This window comes from Chrysochloris asiatica, unplaced genomic scaffold (genome assembly GCF_000296735.1).
Source record: "Chrysochloris asiatica unplaced genomic scaffold, ChrAsi1.0 scaffold00035, whole genome shotgun sequence".
Lineage (NCBI taxonomy): Eukaryota > Metazoa > Chordata > Mammalia > Afrosoricida > Chrysochloridae > Chrysochloris > Chrysochloris asiatica.
Window position 1 is genome coordinate 5,876,752 of NW_006408553.1, and position 18,835 is coordinate 5,895,586.

The 18,835-nt window shown below is 36.5% G+C and overlaps 1 protein-coding gene across 1 annotated transcript in view; it reads left to right on the forward strand.

Annotated features, from left to right (window-relative positions):
* Positions 1-2,124: 2,124 nt before the first annotated feature.
* The window catches only part of RNF170 (ring finger protein 170), a 36,590-nt gene continuing 19,879 nt past the window's right edge, over positions 2,125-18,835 (forward strand). Inside the window, exons 1-3 of the mRNA XM_006859914.1 lie at positions 2,125-2,261; positions 8,754-8,829; positions 15,905-16,013. Of these exons, the coding sequence (XP_006859976.1) occupies positions 2,125-2,261; positions 8,754-8,829; positions 15,905-16,013 (322 nt within the window). The remainder of the gene's footprint in view (positions 2,262-8,753; positions 8,830-15,904; positions 16,014-18,835) is intronic.

Consider the following 18,835-nt stretch of genomic DNA (forward strand, 5'->3'; position numbering starts at 1 on the left):
TAGGGTTTTCAAGGAGCAGCTGGTGGGTTTGAACTGCTGACCTTGTGGTTAGTAGTTCGGTACTTATTCTGCAGCACCACATCAGGGCTTTTCAGATTTAGTTTTTAGAAGTTAACTGTTAACACGGTTATCATTCTCACTGTCTCTAGAAAATTTGACACAGCTATGGTGGTAGTGGTGGTGGTGGTTATGTGCTGTGGAGTCGGTTCTGATTCATAGTGACCCTGTACAGTGTTTCGAAGACTATGAATCTTTACGGGAGCAGAAAGCCTCATCTTTCTCCGCGGAACCACTGGTAGTTTCAAACTGCTGACCTTGAAGTTACCAGCCCAGCTTGTAACCACTACAATACCATAACTCCTTTTTGACATAGCTATAGCATCCCCAAATTAAAAGAAAAAACCTTAATAAAAATCTAAGTTGACTACATGCCCCAATCCTAGATTATTTGAGGTTCTTTCTTCACTTTTAGTTGGCAGTTCATTTGACTACTCTTTTTAATGAAAACGCTGAAATTAGACCTGTTTATCTGAGTTTCTGGTTTGCACCTTCATAATGGGTATTTGAAACCTGTTATTAGAAAGTACCTGATACATTAGGCTATTACTATGTGTATACAGCTGTTGAAATCTGCTTTTGATCTGTTTGTTTATATTTCTTTCATGAGAAGTAATTTTTGTACTAGCAACCAGTTCAGATTCATTTTGAAGGTGTGGTTGGATTTTCACATTGAAAGTTTCCTTTTAGCAGAGACTTAACTGATTAATAATAATAATGGATAAAATTCTTTTCAGAGCAGTAAGTTACTTCAGTTGTTAATAGTCATATATATATATTTAACTGAGCATTTATTTCTTTTATATCTCTTTAGGAATCTTTGTAAGAGTTTGAACTTTACTGTTTCATCATGGGAAAGAGTATGAATTATTTGATGTGGTTGAGCTATCTCCCCGCATCCAGTAGAATTGGGTATTATTACCATCCTTTTTTTGTTGTTGTTGTTAGTTTATAGAGTATGCGAAAGAGAGTTGTACACCTTCCCTTTTCTTTTCATAAGGAAATGCAGCTTCGGAGTGATTCCATATTCCAGGGAGTTCAAAGAATTCTGAACCATAAGCTAAGCTTAGTTTCAGATGAGGCTAATGGTTTTTCAAGCACCAGAATTTTCTTTAATTCATGTAGTATTAGTATAGCTAGAAATACCTTGTAGCATAAGTGTCTTTTACTTAGCAAATTACTAGCACTATAAGTAAGGAAAGAAGCTCTGGTAGCGTAGTGGTTACTAATTGGGCTGTGAACCTTAAGGTCAGCAGTTCGAAACTACCAATTGTTCAGCAGGAGAAAGATGAGGTTTTCTGCTCCTGTAAAGATTTACAGCCTCGGAAACCCTGTACAGGGTCACTGTGAGTAGGAACCGACTTCATGGCACATAACTACCAACCACTACCATAAATAAGGAAAGTAACCCTTGGTGTGGCACTGTGGGTTAATGCGCTAAACTGCAAAGTCATTTGAACTGCGAGGTTGGCTGTTCAAGCTCACCAACCACTCCTCAGAAACCCTGTACAGGGTTGCTATAAGTCAGAACTGACTCAATGACACCAAACAACAACTGTATACAGGACATAGGATACAACTATTTACAGAAGAAGGAAATAGATTTCCTCAAATAGATTTTTAATTCAGTAGGGAAGCTATGATCTGTAAATAACATCAATACATGGTAAATACAGATTCAATGCTATAAAACAAAAGAGGGATCTGATCTAGTTGGAGAATGTATTTGGAATCCAGGAATGAGAAAGGGGCACTTGGGCAAGATGAATGTCTATTTCTTAAATAAAGTATGTTTACAAAACCTTAATGGGGGATAAATTGGCTGATTGGAGGATGATAAACTCTATTATAGAAATAGAATTCTGTACTTCCTAAAACAATGCCTTGCAAGTTTTAACTCATTAATGGGGGAACATCTGTTTGAGTTGTACTTAAATGCAACCTACCTCAAGTGGGTGCTACAAAAATTTGTACAAGTCAGTTGTGTTTATATTGCTTTTATTTAGCGTATCTCATTTTCACTGTGTCGTTTTAACTTTAGTGTGTTTCATATTTTTTAGACCTGGAATGGCCAAATATCAAGGTGAAGTTCAAAGTTTGAAACTGGATGATGATTCAGTTATAGAAGGAGTAAGTGACCAGGTACTTGTGGCAGTTGTGGTCAGTTTCGCTTTGATTGCTACCCTGGTATATGCACTTTTCAGGTGAGACTAAAGGATAGAAGAATTGAAATAATAAGTATTCTTGAGGGCCACTGACTTTTTTTTTTTACTGCTCTTTGTGATGTTTAACATTTAATATAAGAAGCAAGTAATAAATGTCATTGACTGTAGATATGTGCTAAGGTTTTTTTTTCTTCCATTGGCCTCTGAATATTAACACATTTTTTCTTATCATCTGAAATTTAAATTTGTCATCCATATTTTGAATAAAATGTTAATGTAAATATAAGCTAAAAAGCATTGCTTCAAATTCTTAGAAGGCTTTGCTACACTAAAAGATCAAAATGTGATACTATTGTTTTCTTACATATCTTCTATCTTCTGAATATAGTGTTTCCATCTCTCTAACCCCTTGCCCAGGAGGCCTGGTGTGGTGCTGTAGGATAAGCACTGGGCCACAAGGTTGGTTTGAACTGTAATTCAAACTCACTAGCCACTCTTCAGAAACCCTATATAGGGTCACTATGAGTTGGAACCTACTAGACGGCACTTAGCAACAACTACAGCAACCCTTCCCCAAAGAACTCAGCAGTCTTCCCTTTACCCAAGCCAAAATGGCAGTTTGGGCAGTCTTGGGTGACTCATATCCTATTCCTTTGAAATGTTTGAGTTGGGGAACACAAGGGAGTCTGGAGGGGCAAGAATAAGGCTACAGAGTGGACCAGGTAAGGTTTCCCAATGAAATTCTCATAAAACAGTCCTTACTAACCTCAAAGAATCAGTAGGTGCATTGTGGTGATAGGGAAAAATTCCCCAGTGCGAATTTGCTGACTTTTTTCTCACCAGTGCAATTTTCTGTTTTCCTAAAAGTTCATCATAATAAGCCCCCATGATTGTCCTGTGTTCTTTGAGAAAATCTATCAAGATTACCACTTTGGAATTGCAAAAAACAGGCATCACAACTTTCTGAGTTGACTTTTCTGTTTGAATAGCTGGTCCATCAAATCCCCTTGAAGCCACTGTTTTGATTGGACCTTATGTCTGAGGGCACATTCCTAAGCAACAAATCAGTGAGTTTCCTGTAAAAAATTGTAGAAAAGATTCTTAAAACATATTGTGAACACTTAAAAAATAAAATAGTGATTAATCTACTCTTTTACTGCTGTGTTACTAGTCTTTTAGGTTTGGGTAATATTACCTTGATTTTACTGAATATCTGGTGAGTGTAATGGGGAAATGATAGCTCAGTTAAGTGAATTCATAACTTACTGAAAAGTGGTTCATAAGGAATACTGGCTAATCTTTTAATATAAACGAAAAAAGAGGATACTCTGTTGTTGATAAGCCCTGTCTCTGGACTGGTTCTATTAATTTATACTAACAACTTAGATGAAAATGCCATAGAGACATGTTTATTAAATTGCCAGTTGGGAGAGCTAACTAAAGTATTGGTACAACTGAACTGAAATTAAGAAATGGATCATGACTAGGCAAATAGTTTTGCTTTTTACCGCATATGGATGGGATGCAGATATGAATTTATTGTGTTGTAAAAGTATTCACAACAGATTGCTGAGTGAGAACAGTCAAATGAAAGCTTACAAACAGTAAAGTAGCTCGGTTTATTTTAAAATATTTTTATATGATTAATTTTATTTAAAAATATTTTTGTCCCTTGTTTTTTAATTTCTCTACTGTGACTTATGTAGTACTTTCATTAAAAAAAAAAATTGACGATTTTTTCCCTCCACAGATCTGAATGATGTGCTAAGCCTAAATTAAAAGTTCTCATTTAATAAGGCAGTTATATAATTTAAATACCAAAAACTTAATAGTATTCAACTGTATTAATCAAAATAGCCAGATAAAGGTCATATCTGGATTATATTCAGTGTGAGGCAAATACTTAAAACTGAAAAACATTCAAAGGAGGGTTATCAGTATGGAAAAAGATATGGAAACAAATCCTATAGAAATAGTTGAAGGAACTGGAGCTATTTAGCTTAGGGAAAGGAACTGGTAGACATAAGAACTGGTTTTATGGAAGAGAAATTAGATTTATTCTTTGTATCTTCACGAGCAGAACTAGTACCAATGGATGAAAGATTTTGGCCCAACATTAGAAATAATTTTTTTTTTTAACTTTTTATTGTAAAATGAGTGTAGGTCTATAGAGCAGATGACCAGTTTTACTTTCAACAAGTCATATACTTTGTTTTTTGTGGTGCTGCTAGATTCTTTGTTCCACATAATTTTCCATGCTGAGTTTATTTTGTGGGTTTCTTGTCATTTTCATTTCTGTTGTGTTAATGTTTACGAAATCTTACTGATTTTCTTCTTTTTTATTTTGACATTTAAGTGTATTATTTTTCTTTGAGGTTACCCTATAATTTATTCCTGCTTAAAACAACCTGTTTTATCTTTAAATCTACTTGACTTCCTTGCTATTTGGAAGTTCTGTATCTACACTATTCCCTCTTTTTGCTTTGAGTTGACTTCATTATACATTGATATCTCTGGTTCTCTATTTTCGGTCTTGTGGGTTTGTTTAACTCCAAATACTTTTATATTTGGATTGAGTTCTGGGTGGTTTTGTCATGTATGGTAAACTCAGGTTGTTGTCTGCTATTGTTGGTTCTCAGTCCAAAGAACACCCTTTGACATTTTTTGTGAAGTTGGTCTAGTCATTAATATTCCTTTAATCTCTGTTGATCAGGAAATGTTCTAATTTCACTGTTGTATTTGAGGGACAGCTTTGCTGGGTATATGATTCTTGGTTGGAAATTTTTTTCTTTCAGAGATTTGTATATGTCATCCCATTGCCTTCTGCATGATTTCTGCTGAGAAGTCAGAGCTTAACCTTATTGGTTCTCCTTTGTAGGTAACATTTCATATTTCCCAAGGTGCTCTAAGGATTCTTTTTTTTTGGAAAATTTGGTTATGATATGTCTTGGTGATTTTCTTTTAGGATCTATCCTGCTTGGGGTTGTTCAGCTTCTTGCATGCTAGCTTCTCATCTTTCACGATGTTAGGAAAATTTTCTTCTAACACCTCTTGGATAATTTTCTCTGTGCTTGTCTCTTCTTGTTTTGGAATTCTCATCACCTTTACGTTTTTTCCTTTTCATGGTGTCCCACATAACTCTTAGGTTTTCTTTGGATTTTGTCTGATTGTTCTTTTATTATACTAGTACTGAAAGATTTATTTTCAAGCTCACTAATTTGGGCTTCCGTTGCTTCCCATCTACTCTGCCCTTTCATTGTATTGTCCATTTCTGAGATCTTAGTATTAATCTTCTGGATTTCTAATTGCAGGTTCTATATTGTTTCAAAATTTACACTTATTTTGTCTGTTCTTTTTCCTGAATTTTTCTAAAGTTTCATTGTGTTTTTCTTGCTTTCCTCAATCTTTCTATGGATCCTTTGAAAGTACCTAATTATCAGTTATTTTGAATTCTTTTTCAGTTAGTTCCATTACCTTTCATTCCTTGGAAACATTTTCTGGCTCTGCATCTTAGTCATTTGTTTGAGACATTCACTCTTGTTTCTTCGTGTGAACTAAAATTGTTGTCTCTGTGAGCATTGTGGGGTTATTGTATTTATAAAAACAAACAATGCAGTTGTGCTTATGTATAGGGCACTTAGTCTGGAAGTAGTTCATGGGGGCTCTTGATGGAGCTGGTTCCTTGTTAGAACCACAGGAAACCTGGAGGCAGTGTGACTATTGAAATGCTTGTCTGGTGACTGTGGGTTCTGCAGATCTGGACCAAGCCTACCCGAATTCAGGCACCAATGTGCCACACCAAAGCGGTGCAGCTGGTTCCCACCTCCAACTGGCATGCCTCCCCACCATGTGGCTGTGAACTTCTGGAGAGCATGGTCTGTGCTGGGGGTGGGTTAGGGTGGGAGCTAACCATACTTCTGGTCACCAGGGAAATATGGGGAAAAAAGAAATCAACGTTTTCCATTGCTCATACGAATCTGCTCTGCCAGGCTTCCCTCCACTGCCAAAGTTGCTCATAAGATGGTCGAGCCACATCTGATCAGCCGTTCACTAGTCATTCTCCTTCTCTTGTCATCCCTGCTTAACCTCGCTACCCAGCAAGTACTCCATCCACCATAGTAACCTTTCTTCTGAAGTTCAGGGTGCCAGAATTTTCATCTGTGTCTGTTTTATTTTGTCTCTTTTATCTTTGTTGTAATGGGACTATGTAATGTGTCTGCCTAGTCTACCATCTTGCCAGAAATAATTTAAAACAAGCAACGATTTATCTATTTTCTGTACTTCTTTGGAGTCCTGGTATGGCTCTGTAGGTTAATGCACTGGACTGCAAGGTTGACCCGCAATGTCAGTGGTTCAGACTCACCAGCCACTTCTCAGAAACTCTATACATGGTTGCTATAGGTCAGAACCAACTGGACGGCACGTAACAACAATGTACTTCTTTGATGTTGTGGGCATTATAATTAATTAAAGTCTTTTTAACTTTGTTTTTCTTTCTATTTAAGCTACTAATTCAGTTCCTGTTGTTATATGCTGTTGAGTTGGTTCTGACTCATAGTGACACTGTGCAGGGTTTCTAAGGAGTGGCTGGTGGTTTTGAACTGTCAACATTATGGTTAACAGCTCAGTGCTTATCCTACAGTGCCACCCTATATTACTAATACTAACTGCCATTAATTGATATATCAGAAGCTAGTCCAAACCTGATATGGTGTTTAACCTGCAAAATTTTGCAGACTTATAAACTTGGATTCAGACTTTCTTTCCTTGTCTCGGGTTTTGAGTATCATTTCTATCCTTGTACCAGAAGTTCTGGCTCCTTTCCATGGGCCACATACAACGTAACTGGTTTGGTGGTTTGGGTTTCTCCTTTCAAAGCACAAAGAAGGATCATAAATGCAGTAACAACAACAAGTGTACTTGTATGTTGGAGCCACAGTCTTCTCTGGCATCTAACTTTAGACCTACTTAGTATTAAATGCTTTGTCATTTTCTCATGGCTAAGGTGACAGAAGTCCCAGATTTTCTAGTCTGGCATTCATTCTGTTTTAATTACTGCATTATTTTCTAGATTTTTAGTATTGTACACATAACCACCAGCCAAAATTTAATTAATTAACCTGTTTTTGTTGTGCTGTGCCATCAAATCTGTTTTGACTCATAGTGAACCTGTATAGGGTTTCCAAGGTTTCCAAGGTGGGCTTGAACTGATGACCTTATGGTTAGCAGTACAGTGTTTATCCTGCAGTGCCATAGCAGGACTCCATGGGCAATGTTTATAAGTTAGGACTGTTTGTTCTTACTAAAAGGATGGTATATGAGGTGACTTCAAAAAGTTAATGAAAAATGGAATTAAAAGATCATGGAATTTTTCCATGAATTTTTTGAAGCATCTTGTACATTGACTTTTCTAGTATTCTAAGAATTCTCCCATCTATTATGGGAAGAAGTCAAAAGAAAGACCTCACATGGTTCATTGCTATAACCTGAAAAGTCATGAATATCTTTCTCCATTGAAAAGGGAATGGTTTTTCAGACTCAAAGAATAGAGAGATGCTGTTTGGCTATGTGATTACTAGTATTTACATGAGATGATTCCCTGAGTTGTTCCTTGATAGGTTGTTTTCACATATAAATGGCCTTCTTTCATAGATCATTTTGTTGTACGATTATAACTCACTTAAAAATAAACAAAATTTAAGAGATTTAAACAGACTTCAAGTAGTCTCATTCTATTTATGTTGAGCTTCTGGTTATTAGATTTGACTTTAAATTGTTTTTCTGCCTTCTCTGAACTAATGTCTATATTTCTTTTTCAGTTTTCTTTTTTAAAATTTAAACTTTTTTCCTGAAAGGTGAAAATTACAGGATGAATTTCATTAATTTTTCTTTTCCCATTAGGATATTGATTTAGAATTGTTAGCTCTGTTGGGTAGTGGCTCACCCAGAAGGAAAAGGCTCTTTTATAGAATTAAGTAGGAATTGTATGGACTTTTAATTTTCCACTCTAATGTTTCAACACTCATGTATCCTATCCCATATGTTTATGCCAGCCACTCACTTCTTGCCACTAATTTTCTATTTTAATTGTAAATATTAAGGTATTAGTAGTATGTTTTAATTTTTCTGTATCATTTCAGTTTCTGTTTTTCCTTGACCACCCTCTTCCCTTACAAGTGAAAATTAGGGAGAAAGATAAAATTTGAATGTGGAAAAGTGGTTAAAGATATAGGTAGAATTATATAACTAATTACTCTGAAGATATTTCACAAATTAAATCTTAATTATTCTTTATATTATTGGAATGCCTGCAATCACGTCTCCGGGATATTAGGTTGCTTAATTTCATCATTTTCCAGGTATACCTGTCATAAGTCAGTGACCTTAGAATTTCTCATAGAATAGCCTGAATTGGAGTACAATCATGTGCAGTAATTTATATTTATTAGTTACCAGTAGTTCTCAGTTAAAAATTAGAATTGCACAAAATTGATACCTTATAGTCAAGATTTATTATATTTTATTCAACAGAAATGTACATCAAAACATTCACCCAGAAAACCAAGAGCTAGTAAGGGAACTTCGGGAGCAACTTCAAACAGAACAGGTACTGTTACAGAAATACATGCTTGTATGTGAGGAGTGGTGGCGGTGGTAGTTGTGTGCCACTGAACCGGTTCTGACTCACAGCGACCCTGTATGGGATTTTTGAGGCTGTTAATCTTTATGGGAGCAGAAAACCTCATCTTTTTCCCAGGAAATGGCTGGTAGATTTGAATTACTGACCTTTCAGTTAGCAGCCCAGTTCATACATAATCCACTACACTGCCAGGGCCCCTGCCTTATGTGAGAAGTAGAGGTATAATTCCCCCTGTATGTGATATCATGGTAAAACATTAAAAGTTGTTTTGAAACCAGGGCTTCTTTCCTGGTTTAAATTACTTTATATTGTCCTGTAAATTTCAAGTTAGGCAAATGCTTGTTGTTGTTGTTAAGTACTGTGGAATCAATTCAGACTCATAGTGACCCTGAACAGGGTTTCTGAGGCTGTAAATCTTTACAGGAGCAGAACACCTCATCTTTCTCCCACAGAACCACTGGTAGTTTTGAACTGCTAACCTTGTGGTTGGCAACCTGACTTGTAACCACTCCATTCAGTTATTTTCAGGTTGGCTTATTTTTTAACTTATTTTTAAAAAGACAGCAATTTTTCTATTATTTATTTTAGTGTGAGGAAATAATCAGTGTCTAATTGGCCTTAATGAAATTTAGTGAAAATTTTGTCTTTCTAACATATATTCCATGAGACTTATGGAAAAATTACTAGAAGAGATGACCCTTGTGTTTTCTTTTCTTTTTTTCAGTGGTCAGAGCTAACAACACTAACTAGACAAAGAAGAAAACATTTCTCCTCTGTCTCTTTTTGCTTCTTGTCAGAAGGAATATCTTAAGACCCAGAATGTACTATACTTTATAAAGGCTGGAGAAAGTTGAATATGGTGCACTTTCATGCCAGGAAAGCTAAAATGAAAAAACAGAAATTAAAAATTTGTTTTCCTGAACTGCAAGGTCAATGGTTCAAACCCACCAGATACTCCTTGGAAACACTGTACACAGTTGCTATGAGTCGGAACTGACTTGATGGCACTTAACAACCACAGCAATAAAACTTCAGTTCTATGAGAATTTTATCATTTATCCATGTCCAAAAAATTTTGAGCCATATGCTAGACATTATCCTAAGCATGGAGAGTTCCATTGTGAACTAAACAATCAAATACTTAAATTCATTGATGGAAGAATAGTTTAAAAGTTAGTAGTACTCTCTTCCAAAATTATTATTATCAATAATTCATGCTAGCAGAGTGCTTGGCAGTTTACAAAGTGATTTCACATACTACTATTTTATTTAATCTTCAGACAACACACTTGAAAAGTAAGGTAGTTATTATCCCCATTTAACTTATTACATTACTAAGACTGGCTCATATTCATACATGAATACACCCAGTTATGAAGGAGACCCAGATTGCAGTGGATCTTACAGACTTTTTTGACACTGTCTTATTTATCTACCTCAGACCTTGTTAGAAATGGTCTTGGATTTAGAATAAAGCTAGTGACTTCATCTAATTTTGTATTGTTCCACAAGATAATCACTAGCCAGTGACATGTGGGAATTTAAATTAATTAAAATGAAAAAAATCAATCTTTTAATCACACTAGCCACATTTCAGGAGTCCTGATATAATACTGTAGGGTAAGCATTAGACTGCTAACCACAAGGTAGGCAGTTCAAACCCACCAGCTGCTCCTTAGAAACCCAATGCACAGTTGCTATGAATCTGAAATAAACAAAACAACAGCAGCCACATTTCAGGTATTCATGTAGATAGTGCTTACCATAGTGACAGTGCAGATAAAGATTTCCATACTTACAGAAAGCTCTATTGGATAGCATTGATAATTTTATATTTGTCAGTTTCTAAAGAAGAAAAATAAAGGGAAAAGTGGAGAGGGGAATATTAAGAAAAGTCCATTTTCTTTTTTGCACCCATAAAACTGGACATAAAAGACCATAATATCAATGTCTGACCTTGGCTTGAGAATATTCTGATATTTTATGAAATATTAAATTTCAGTATGCCTTCTAAAATTGAGTGATAAAAATCTTTGGTTTCTTTTATATAGTATTTCATGTTTACCATATTCTTCCATTCTTTTTAAAATAAATATTTTTGTTTTTATTACTAATACTTTATGGAGTCCTGGTATGGCACTGTAGGCTAAGCACTGGATTGCTAACCACAAGGTTGGTGGCTCAAACCCACCAGCTGCTCCTTGGAAACATTATACAGGGTCGCAGTGAGTCTGAATTAACTCTACTGCACTTAGCAATAACAATAATAGCACTTTGTCTATAAGCTGTGTGCTGGATGCTGAAAAACCAGTTTTTGACCATTAAAATTTTTAACCAACACATACTAAGTATACATATACCAGTACCACCACTTGTCTGTCAGTTTGCTGTACTATGGTGGCTTGTATGTAACTGTGATGCTAGAAGCTATGCCACTGATATTTTACATACCTGCAGGGTCATCTATACTAGACAGGTTTCAGTGACGCTTCCAGATAAGAAAGAGTAGGAAGAAACAGAGGTAGACTACTACTGAATGTTTAACCACTGAAAACCTTATGAATAGCAGTGAAATATTGTCAGATATAGTGCTAAAAGATGAAAATATTATCAGTAGCACCAGAGCATTGTCAGAGATAGTGCCAGAAGATGAGCTCCTCAGGTTGGAATGCACTCAAAATATGTCTAGGGAAGAACTATCTTCTCAAAGTAGAGTTGACTGTGATGATGCTAATGGAGTAAAGCTTCCGGGATCTTCATTTGCTGATGGGGCACATCTCACAATGATGAGAAACAACTGCAAACATCCATTAATAATCAGAACATGAAATGTATGAAGTATGAATCTAGGAGAATTGGAACCTGTCGAAAATGAAATGGAATGCATAAAGATCAATACCCTAGACATTAGTGAGCTGAAGTAGACTGTTATTGGCCATTTTGAATCTGACAGTCACATGTCTTACTATGCCGGAAACATTAAAAAATGTTAAACATTAAAAAATGTTCTTTTTGACAATAAATGGCAAAGCATTCATTGTCAAAAAGAACATTTTAGGATCTATCTTGAAAAATAGTGCTGTCCATGATATGGTACTATGTATGCACCTAAAAGGAAGACCAGTTAATGCCACAATTATTCAGATTTATGCACCATCCACTAAAGCAAGTGATGATAAAATTGAAGAATTCTACCAACTTCTTAAGTCTAAAATTGATCAAATGTTCAATCAAAAGCTCAATTGCACCAGCTAAAAGGCCAGGGCAAATTGAAACAGACCATCAATTGCTCACATGGAAGTTCTGGCTAAAGCTGAAGAAATTTTTTTTAGTTCCACAAGAGCCAAAATATGACCCTTGAACATATCCCACCTGAATTTGGAGGCCATATCAAGAACACATGGGATATATTAGACACTAACAATTGAAGACCAGAAGAGCTATGGGGTGACATCAAGAACATCATACAGGAAGAAAGCAAAAAGTCATTAAAAAGACAGGAGAGAAAAAAAGATTGAAATGGATATCAGAAGAGACTATAAAACTTGCTCTCCAGTGTGGAGAAGCTAAAGTGAATGGAAGAAATGGGAAGGTAAAAGATCTGAACAAAAAATTTCAAAGGGCAACTCAAAAAGACAAAGTCAAATATTATAATGAAATATGTAAATACCTGTAGTTTAAAAACCAAAAGGAAAGAACACACTCAGTATTTCTCAAGCTGAAACAACTGAAGAAAAATTCAAGCCTCGGTTTGCAATATTGAAGGGTTTTATGGGGAAAATATTGAATGATACAGAAAGCATCAAAACAAGGTAGAAGTGGGGAACTTCTGAAAGATAACGGACTGGGCAGATGCACTGCATGGACCCTCTACAACAAAGATGTGAGAGGCAGCCTGCCAGCCACTCCACAAGAGAAAGTCGAGGCTTTCTGCTGCCACAAAGATTTAAAAACCACTATGACCTGGGAGAAGCCCTGTGATCCAAGCAAAAGAAGAATTATGGAAGCGTATTCAAAACTTCGCAGTGAAGGGTTTGGGGTGGGAGTTGGGAAGAATATGTGCCACTTTTATTTTAAAACTGCAAATTATGTAATTGTTCAAAAATAAATGGGAAGGAACAGAGAGTCACTTTACCAAAAAGAAATGGTTAATGTTCAACCATTTCAAGAGGTAGTATATACATTTGAGTTCTGGTGTTTGAGGAGAATATTAAGGGTACCATGGACTGCCAGAAGAACAAACACATCTGTGTTGGAAGCAGTTAGAGCCAGAATGCTCCTTAGAAGCCAGGATGGCCAGACTTCGTCTCTCATACTTGATCAGTTTGGGTGGATTGGAAATAGGAACCACAGGGAGGAAAAGGGATAACTGCTGTTGCATGGAGGGAATTGCAAACATTGAGATGAAGCCAAGTGTATGATTTTTTAAATACAAAATTGATTATCTTGTCTGGAAATTTCACTCAATTCATAATAAAAAGTTTTGAAAATCAAAAGACAAAAAAGAGGTAGCATATGATTGAGAACCAATGGTACTGAAGGAAGAAGTGCAAGCTGCACCAAAGATATTGGTTAAAAACAAGGCTCCAGGAATTGACAGAATACAAATTGAAATCTTTCAACAAACTGCTGAAGCTTTGGAGGCTCTCACTCATTGGCTAAGAAATTTGTTAGACAGCGAACTGTCTAAATGATTGGAAGAGATCCATATTTTTCCCATGTCAAAGAGAGGTGACCCAATGAGATGTGGATATCATTGAACAGTAACAGTAATATCACATGCAAGTAAATTTTTTCAGGAGATAATTAAAAAATGGCCGCAACAGTACATTATCAAAAAGTGCCAGTAATTCAAACCAGATTCAAAAGAGGATGTAGAACAATGGATACCAGTGCAGATGTCAAATGGATCTTGGCTGAAAGTAGAGAATACCAGAAAGATGATTACTTGTGCTTTGTTAACTATGCAAAGACTTTTAACTGTGTGGATCATGACAAGCTATGGAGAACAATGCAAAGAATGGGTATTCCAGAACACTAAATTGTGCTTATGAGTAACCTGTACATATATTAAATGACAGTTGTTTGAACAAAACAAAGGGATACTGAATGGTTTAAAATCAAGAAAGATGAGCATCAGGGTTGTATTCTTTTTTTTTTTGGGGGGGGGGGGTCCCTAGGCAAGTCTCCGGGAGGGGACAGCTGCTCCCGGGCAAGAGAGAGAGAGAGAGGGAGGGCAGCAGCTGAGCCGTGCGCATGCACAAAACAAAAAGCCTACAGCACCCGGTATTCCCAGGTGGTCTCCCATCCAAGTACTAACCAGGCCCGACCCTGCTTAGCTTCCGAGATCAGATGAGATCGGGCTCATTCAGGGTGGTATGGCCATAGACCAGGGTTGTATTCTTTTACCATACTTACTCAATCTGTATGCTGAGTAAATGATCTGAGAAACTGAATTAGAAGAAGAAGAATACGGCATCAGGATTGAAGAAGACTCATTAAAGACCTGCAAAATATAGATGACACTGCCTTCCTTGCTGAAAGCAAAGAGGACTTAAAATACTTACTGATGATGATCAAAGAGTACAGCCTTCAGTATGGATTGCACCTCAATGTAAAGAAACCAAAAATCCTCTCAACTGGACAAGTAAATAATATCATGATAAATGGAGAAAACACTGAAGTTGTCAAAGACTTCATTTTACTCAGATCAACACTCATGGAAGCAACAGACAAGAAATCAAATGATATGTTATTGCATTGGACAAATCTGCTGCACAAGACCACTTTAAAGTGTCCAAGAGCAAAAATGAGGACTAAGGTACACCTCACCCAGGCCATGGTATTTTCAGTAACCTCATATGCATATGAAAGTTGTACAGTGAATAAGGAAGATCATGTAAGAATTGATGCATTTGAGTTGTGCTGGAGAAGAATATTGTAAGTACCATGGGCCGCCAGAAATGCAAATCAAATCTGTGTTGGAAGAAGTGTAGCATCATGCTTGGTAAAATGAAGGGTCAGTGAAAAATAGGAAGAACCCAACAAGATGTATTGGCACAGTGGCAGACCCGATGGGCTCAGGTGTAACAATTGTTAAGGATTGAGCAGGAACAGACAATGTTTCCTTCTGTTATGCATGAGGTCTCTATGAGTCGGAACTGACTTTACAGCACCTAACAACAACAAAAACTAGCATTAGATACTTTTCTAGTTGCTTGGGTACTACAGATAAATCCTACAGATGAAAGTCCTTGCTCTCATGGTAGTGCTATTTCAGTGGGTTCTCTGATACCTGGATGCATTTACTAGCAATTCTGTTCAGCATTCATATTACAATCACAAGAGAAATATAACTGAGAGCTATGTTGAAATTTATTAATCTGACTATGTGAAAGAATTAAGTTCAAGTTGTCAGTAGTCTTCTACTTTCAAAATGACCGAATAGTCTTCTCTGAAAGTTTATCTTTAGTCTCTTGTGAGGTTTAATATACTGCAACATGTGTCAAGAGGAAATTTGAAAAAGGAATAGAGCTAATACTTAGAAAATAGTTTCACACTTCTTCACCTTATTCGTTAGGTCTGCCTTATACATAACCAGTCACTCAGAATAATCAACTTATTCCAATAGAGTAAAAGAGAAATTCCTGAGTTAATCTAGTTTTTACTTGTAAATTGTCCTTGTAAAAGAAGGCACACACTAACTGAAGTAAAGTAACAATATAGTCTCATGACTTTTTCAAACCTTTAAGTCCATAAACTTAGAATTTAAATTTCTAAAATTTGATGAGGACTATGCACTATTGGGGAGTCCTGGTGTGGCACTGTGAGTTAGTGTGCTGGACTGCAAAGTTGGTTTGAACCGCAATGTTGGCAGTTCAAGCTCATTAGCCGATCCTCGGAAATCCTGTGCAGGGTCGCTATGGGTTGGAACCAACTTTATGGCATTTAACAACAGCAACAACATACACTATTAGATGGATTAAGTATAATTTGACATAACAATAAATATGTAAATAATGTTTATGTATGTTCTCATCAGGATGTACCTGCTGCTGCTCGACAACAGTTCTACACTGACATGTACTGTCCAATCTGTTTACATCAGGCCTCCTTCCCGGTTGAAACAAACTGTGGACATCTTTTTTGTGGTAAGCAAATAAGACTACACTTGGTAAAAATGACTATTAACATCAAGTCCCAAACGTGTGCAAAGACTAGATTCCTGTTTTTCTCTTTTGCTTATTTCGTATTTCTTGAGTTTAATTTCACCGAATTCTTCATTGCTCACCAATTTTTGGTAGTTTTGTCTATGATTCCTTCTTTCTTGTACAGAAAAGTTCTTCTCTCAAGAACCCTGCCTCATGTGACCTCAAGAATGTTGGTGAGAGAATGAGAAACCTAGAGCATGCAGTGGGACAAGAAGGAAATAGTGATTTCACATTAGCTTAGTACAAGAAAGGGGTGCTTTCTGTATCACTCCTCCATGGTTTTTCATAAACCTTCAGAAAGATTTCAAAGAGAAAAATGAGTCATTTCAAAAGCATTGTTTGCTGTGGTCGTATGAGATTGGAGAAGTTCAAAGGAGACAGTTATTAAGTGTCTGTTATGTGCTGAGCACTTCTTACCTGGACTTACAGATGAGGAAACTGGAGCTCAGAGATATTGAGAAATGTTACAAAGGTTAACCCAACTGTTAAGTAACAGAGCCTGGTTTCAAACTTAAGTCTGTCATTAAGCCCCATGCTCAGTTCTGCTGTATGATTGGATACTTATTCAGTGGGCAACACTCTCAGGACTACTCTTAAGTATGTTCCCAGACCTGTTCTTTATTGATAGTATTTCTTTCTTTTGAACAGCTGTATGCAAGGTAAGACCCAAATTGCTCCTTATATGGAAAATAAACACTTCAAAACCCATCAGCTGCTTCTCAAGAGAAAGATGAAGCTGTCTGCTCCCCTAAAAATTTACAGTCTCAGAAACTCTATATAGTATGGCTATGAGTCAAAATCGACTTGATGGCAGTGGATTGAATTTGGATATATATGTTGTTGTGTGTTAAGTGCCGTCGAGTCTATTCCGACCCATAGCGACCCTGTAAAGGGTTTCCGAGGCTGTAAATCTTTACGGGAGCAGAAAGCCTCATCTTTCTCCTGCGGAACAGCTGGTAGTTTCGAACTGCTGACCTTTAGGTTCACAGCCCGATTCGTAACTATTACGCAACCAGAGCTCCTTGGATTTATATATACAATAAATATAGTCAACAAACTATATATGCAGGAGTTTTATGGAGCCTTGATAGTGAATTGGTTTAAATGCTTGGCTGCTAACTAAAAAATCATCAGCTCAAAAGCAACAGCCACTCCACAGGAGAAAGATGTGTTTGCTTCCATAAAGATTGTTGTTTGTTGTTAGATGCCATTGAGTCAGTTCCAACTTATAGCAACACTGCATAGGGTTTCTGAGGCTTTAAATCTTGCAGGAATAGAAACCTACTGTCTTAAAAACCCTATGGGGGCAGGTCTACCTTGCCCTATAGGGTTGTTAAGAATTGGAATTTACTTGATAGCAACAGGTTTGATTTTTTGGTTTATACAATGGTCTTATAAATTGCTTTCTCTGTATGTTTTGTCTAACTGGTTTCCTCATATAGAATTCTTAGGGACTCAGCTGTCAGGGATGATAGAAGTATTCTAAATCCATGTCATCCAATGCACAGTTATCCGTATGTTGTGGTCATTTACTAAGTACTGACCAATCCCCCTTTTTGCCTTGTCCATTAATTTCAACCTTTGCCTAAGGTTTTTGCTTAAGTAGCCCACAAATTATAAATACTTATTTCAGTGTCTGTCTTCAGTTGTCTTTTGGAAATAGTAATGGGCAGCAAAATAATGAAAGATCAGATGAGGAGACTCAAAAAGCCATTAGAGAATACAGATCCCTGGCATGAATGTCCCTACTTTTCCCTCCAAATCCCAGGTAGATGTACTACAACCAAGTTTTCTTCTGAGTCTGTATATGGCCTCAAATCATCCTCTCAACACTGTTCTCCAAGCAGGTGTTAGTAATCTGTGAGGTTTGGCAGGTATTTGACAACCCAGGCTTAAGTAATTCACTTAGTGGATAATCCCGTGAATTGAAAGATAGCTGTATTGTGTTCCTGGTTTTACCTCTGGGTCTGAGGTAATGGGGTAGATTGCTTCTGATATCCTGTTCTACTTGTTGGCCACTTGTATTTCGTTTCTGTGGGTTTAAAGGTTAAAAAACAACAACAACTAGTTATTCCGCTTCTCAATAAACAGAAATGTGTTTCTTTGACTAATAGTTCAAATATATGAATGCCATGTATATCTAGAGCACCTTAGCTTAGTTCCTCTGTATGGAACTACAGTTCTGTTCCATTACAGTAGGTTAAGAACACCATTTCTGTCATGTTCATTTCTAACACACATTGTTTTAGTTAATTTCCTAAAGTTTTGTGAGGACTATGTTATTATTCCTATTTTACAGATAAACAGATGTAGAAATTGTGACCCAGATTAAAGTAATCCAGTCATCTCTCATTCAACTACCGTATTTAAGTGGATATCTCTTTTTATAAAGAGGGAACGTTGAGGAATGAGAAGACATGAAGTACATCATAGCAATATGCATAAACAGAAGTGTTTGATTTGCTGAATCACAGCTTTTCAGTACAGTCAAGTGACCATTACATCATATGCATCAACAAGGGTACCTCCCCAATTTGTGGAATAGAGAGATGTGAGATTACATGGGTTAATATACTTTAAAACACATTTGAGTTCCTGGTTTAAAAGGTAGCAGATAAATCAGCACAGATGGTTGTATTAGTGATAACAGATTAATTATAAATTTTACTTTTCATATGAAATTATATTATTCTAAGGGTCCTGGTGTGGTACTGTAGTATAAGCAATGGGCTGCTAACCACAAGGTCAGAGGTTCAAACCAT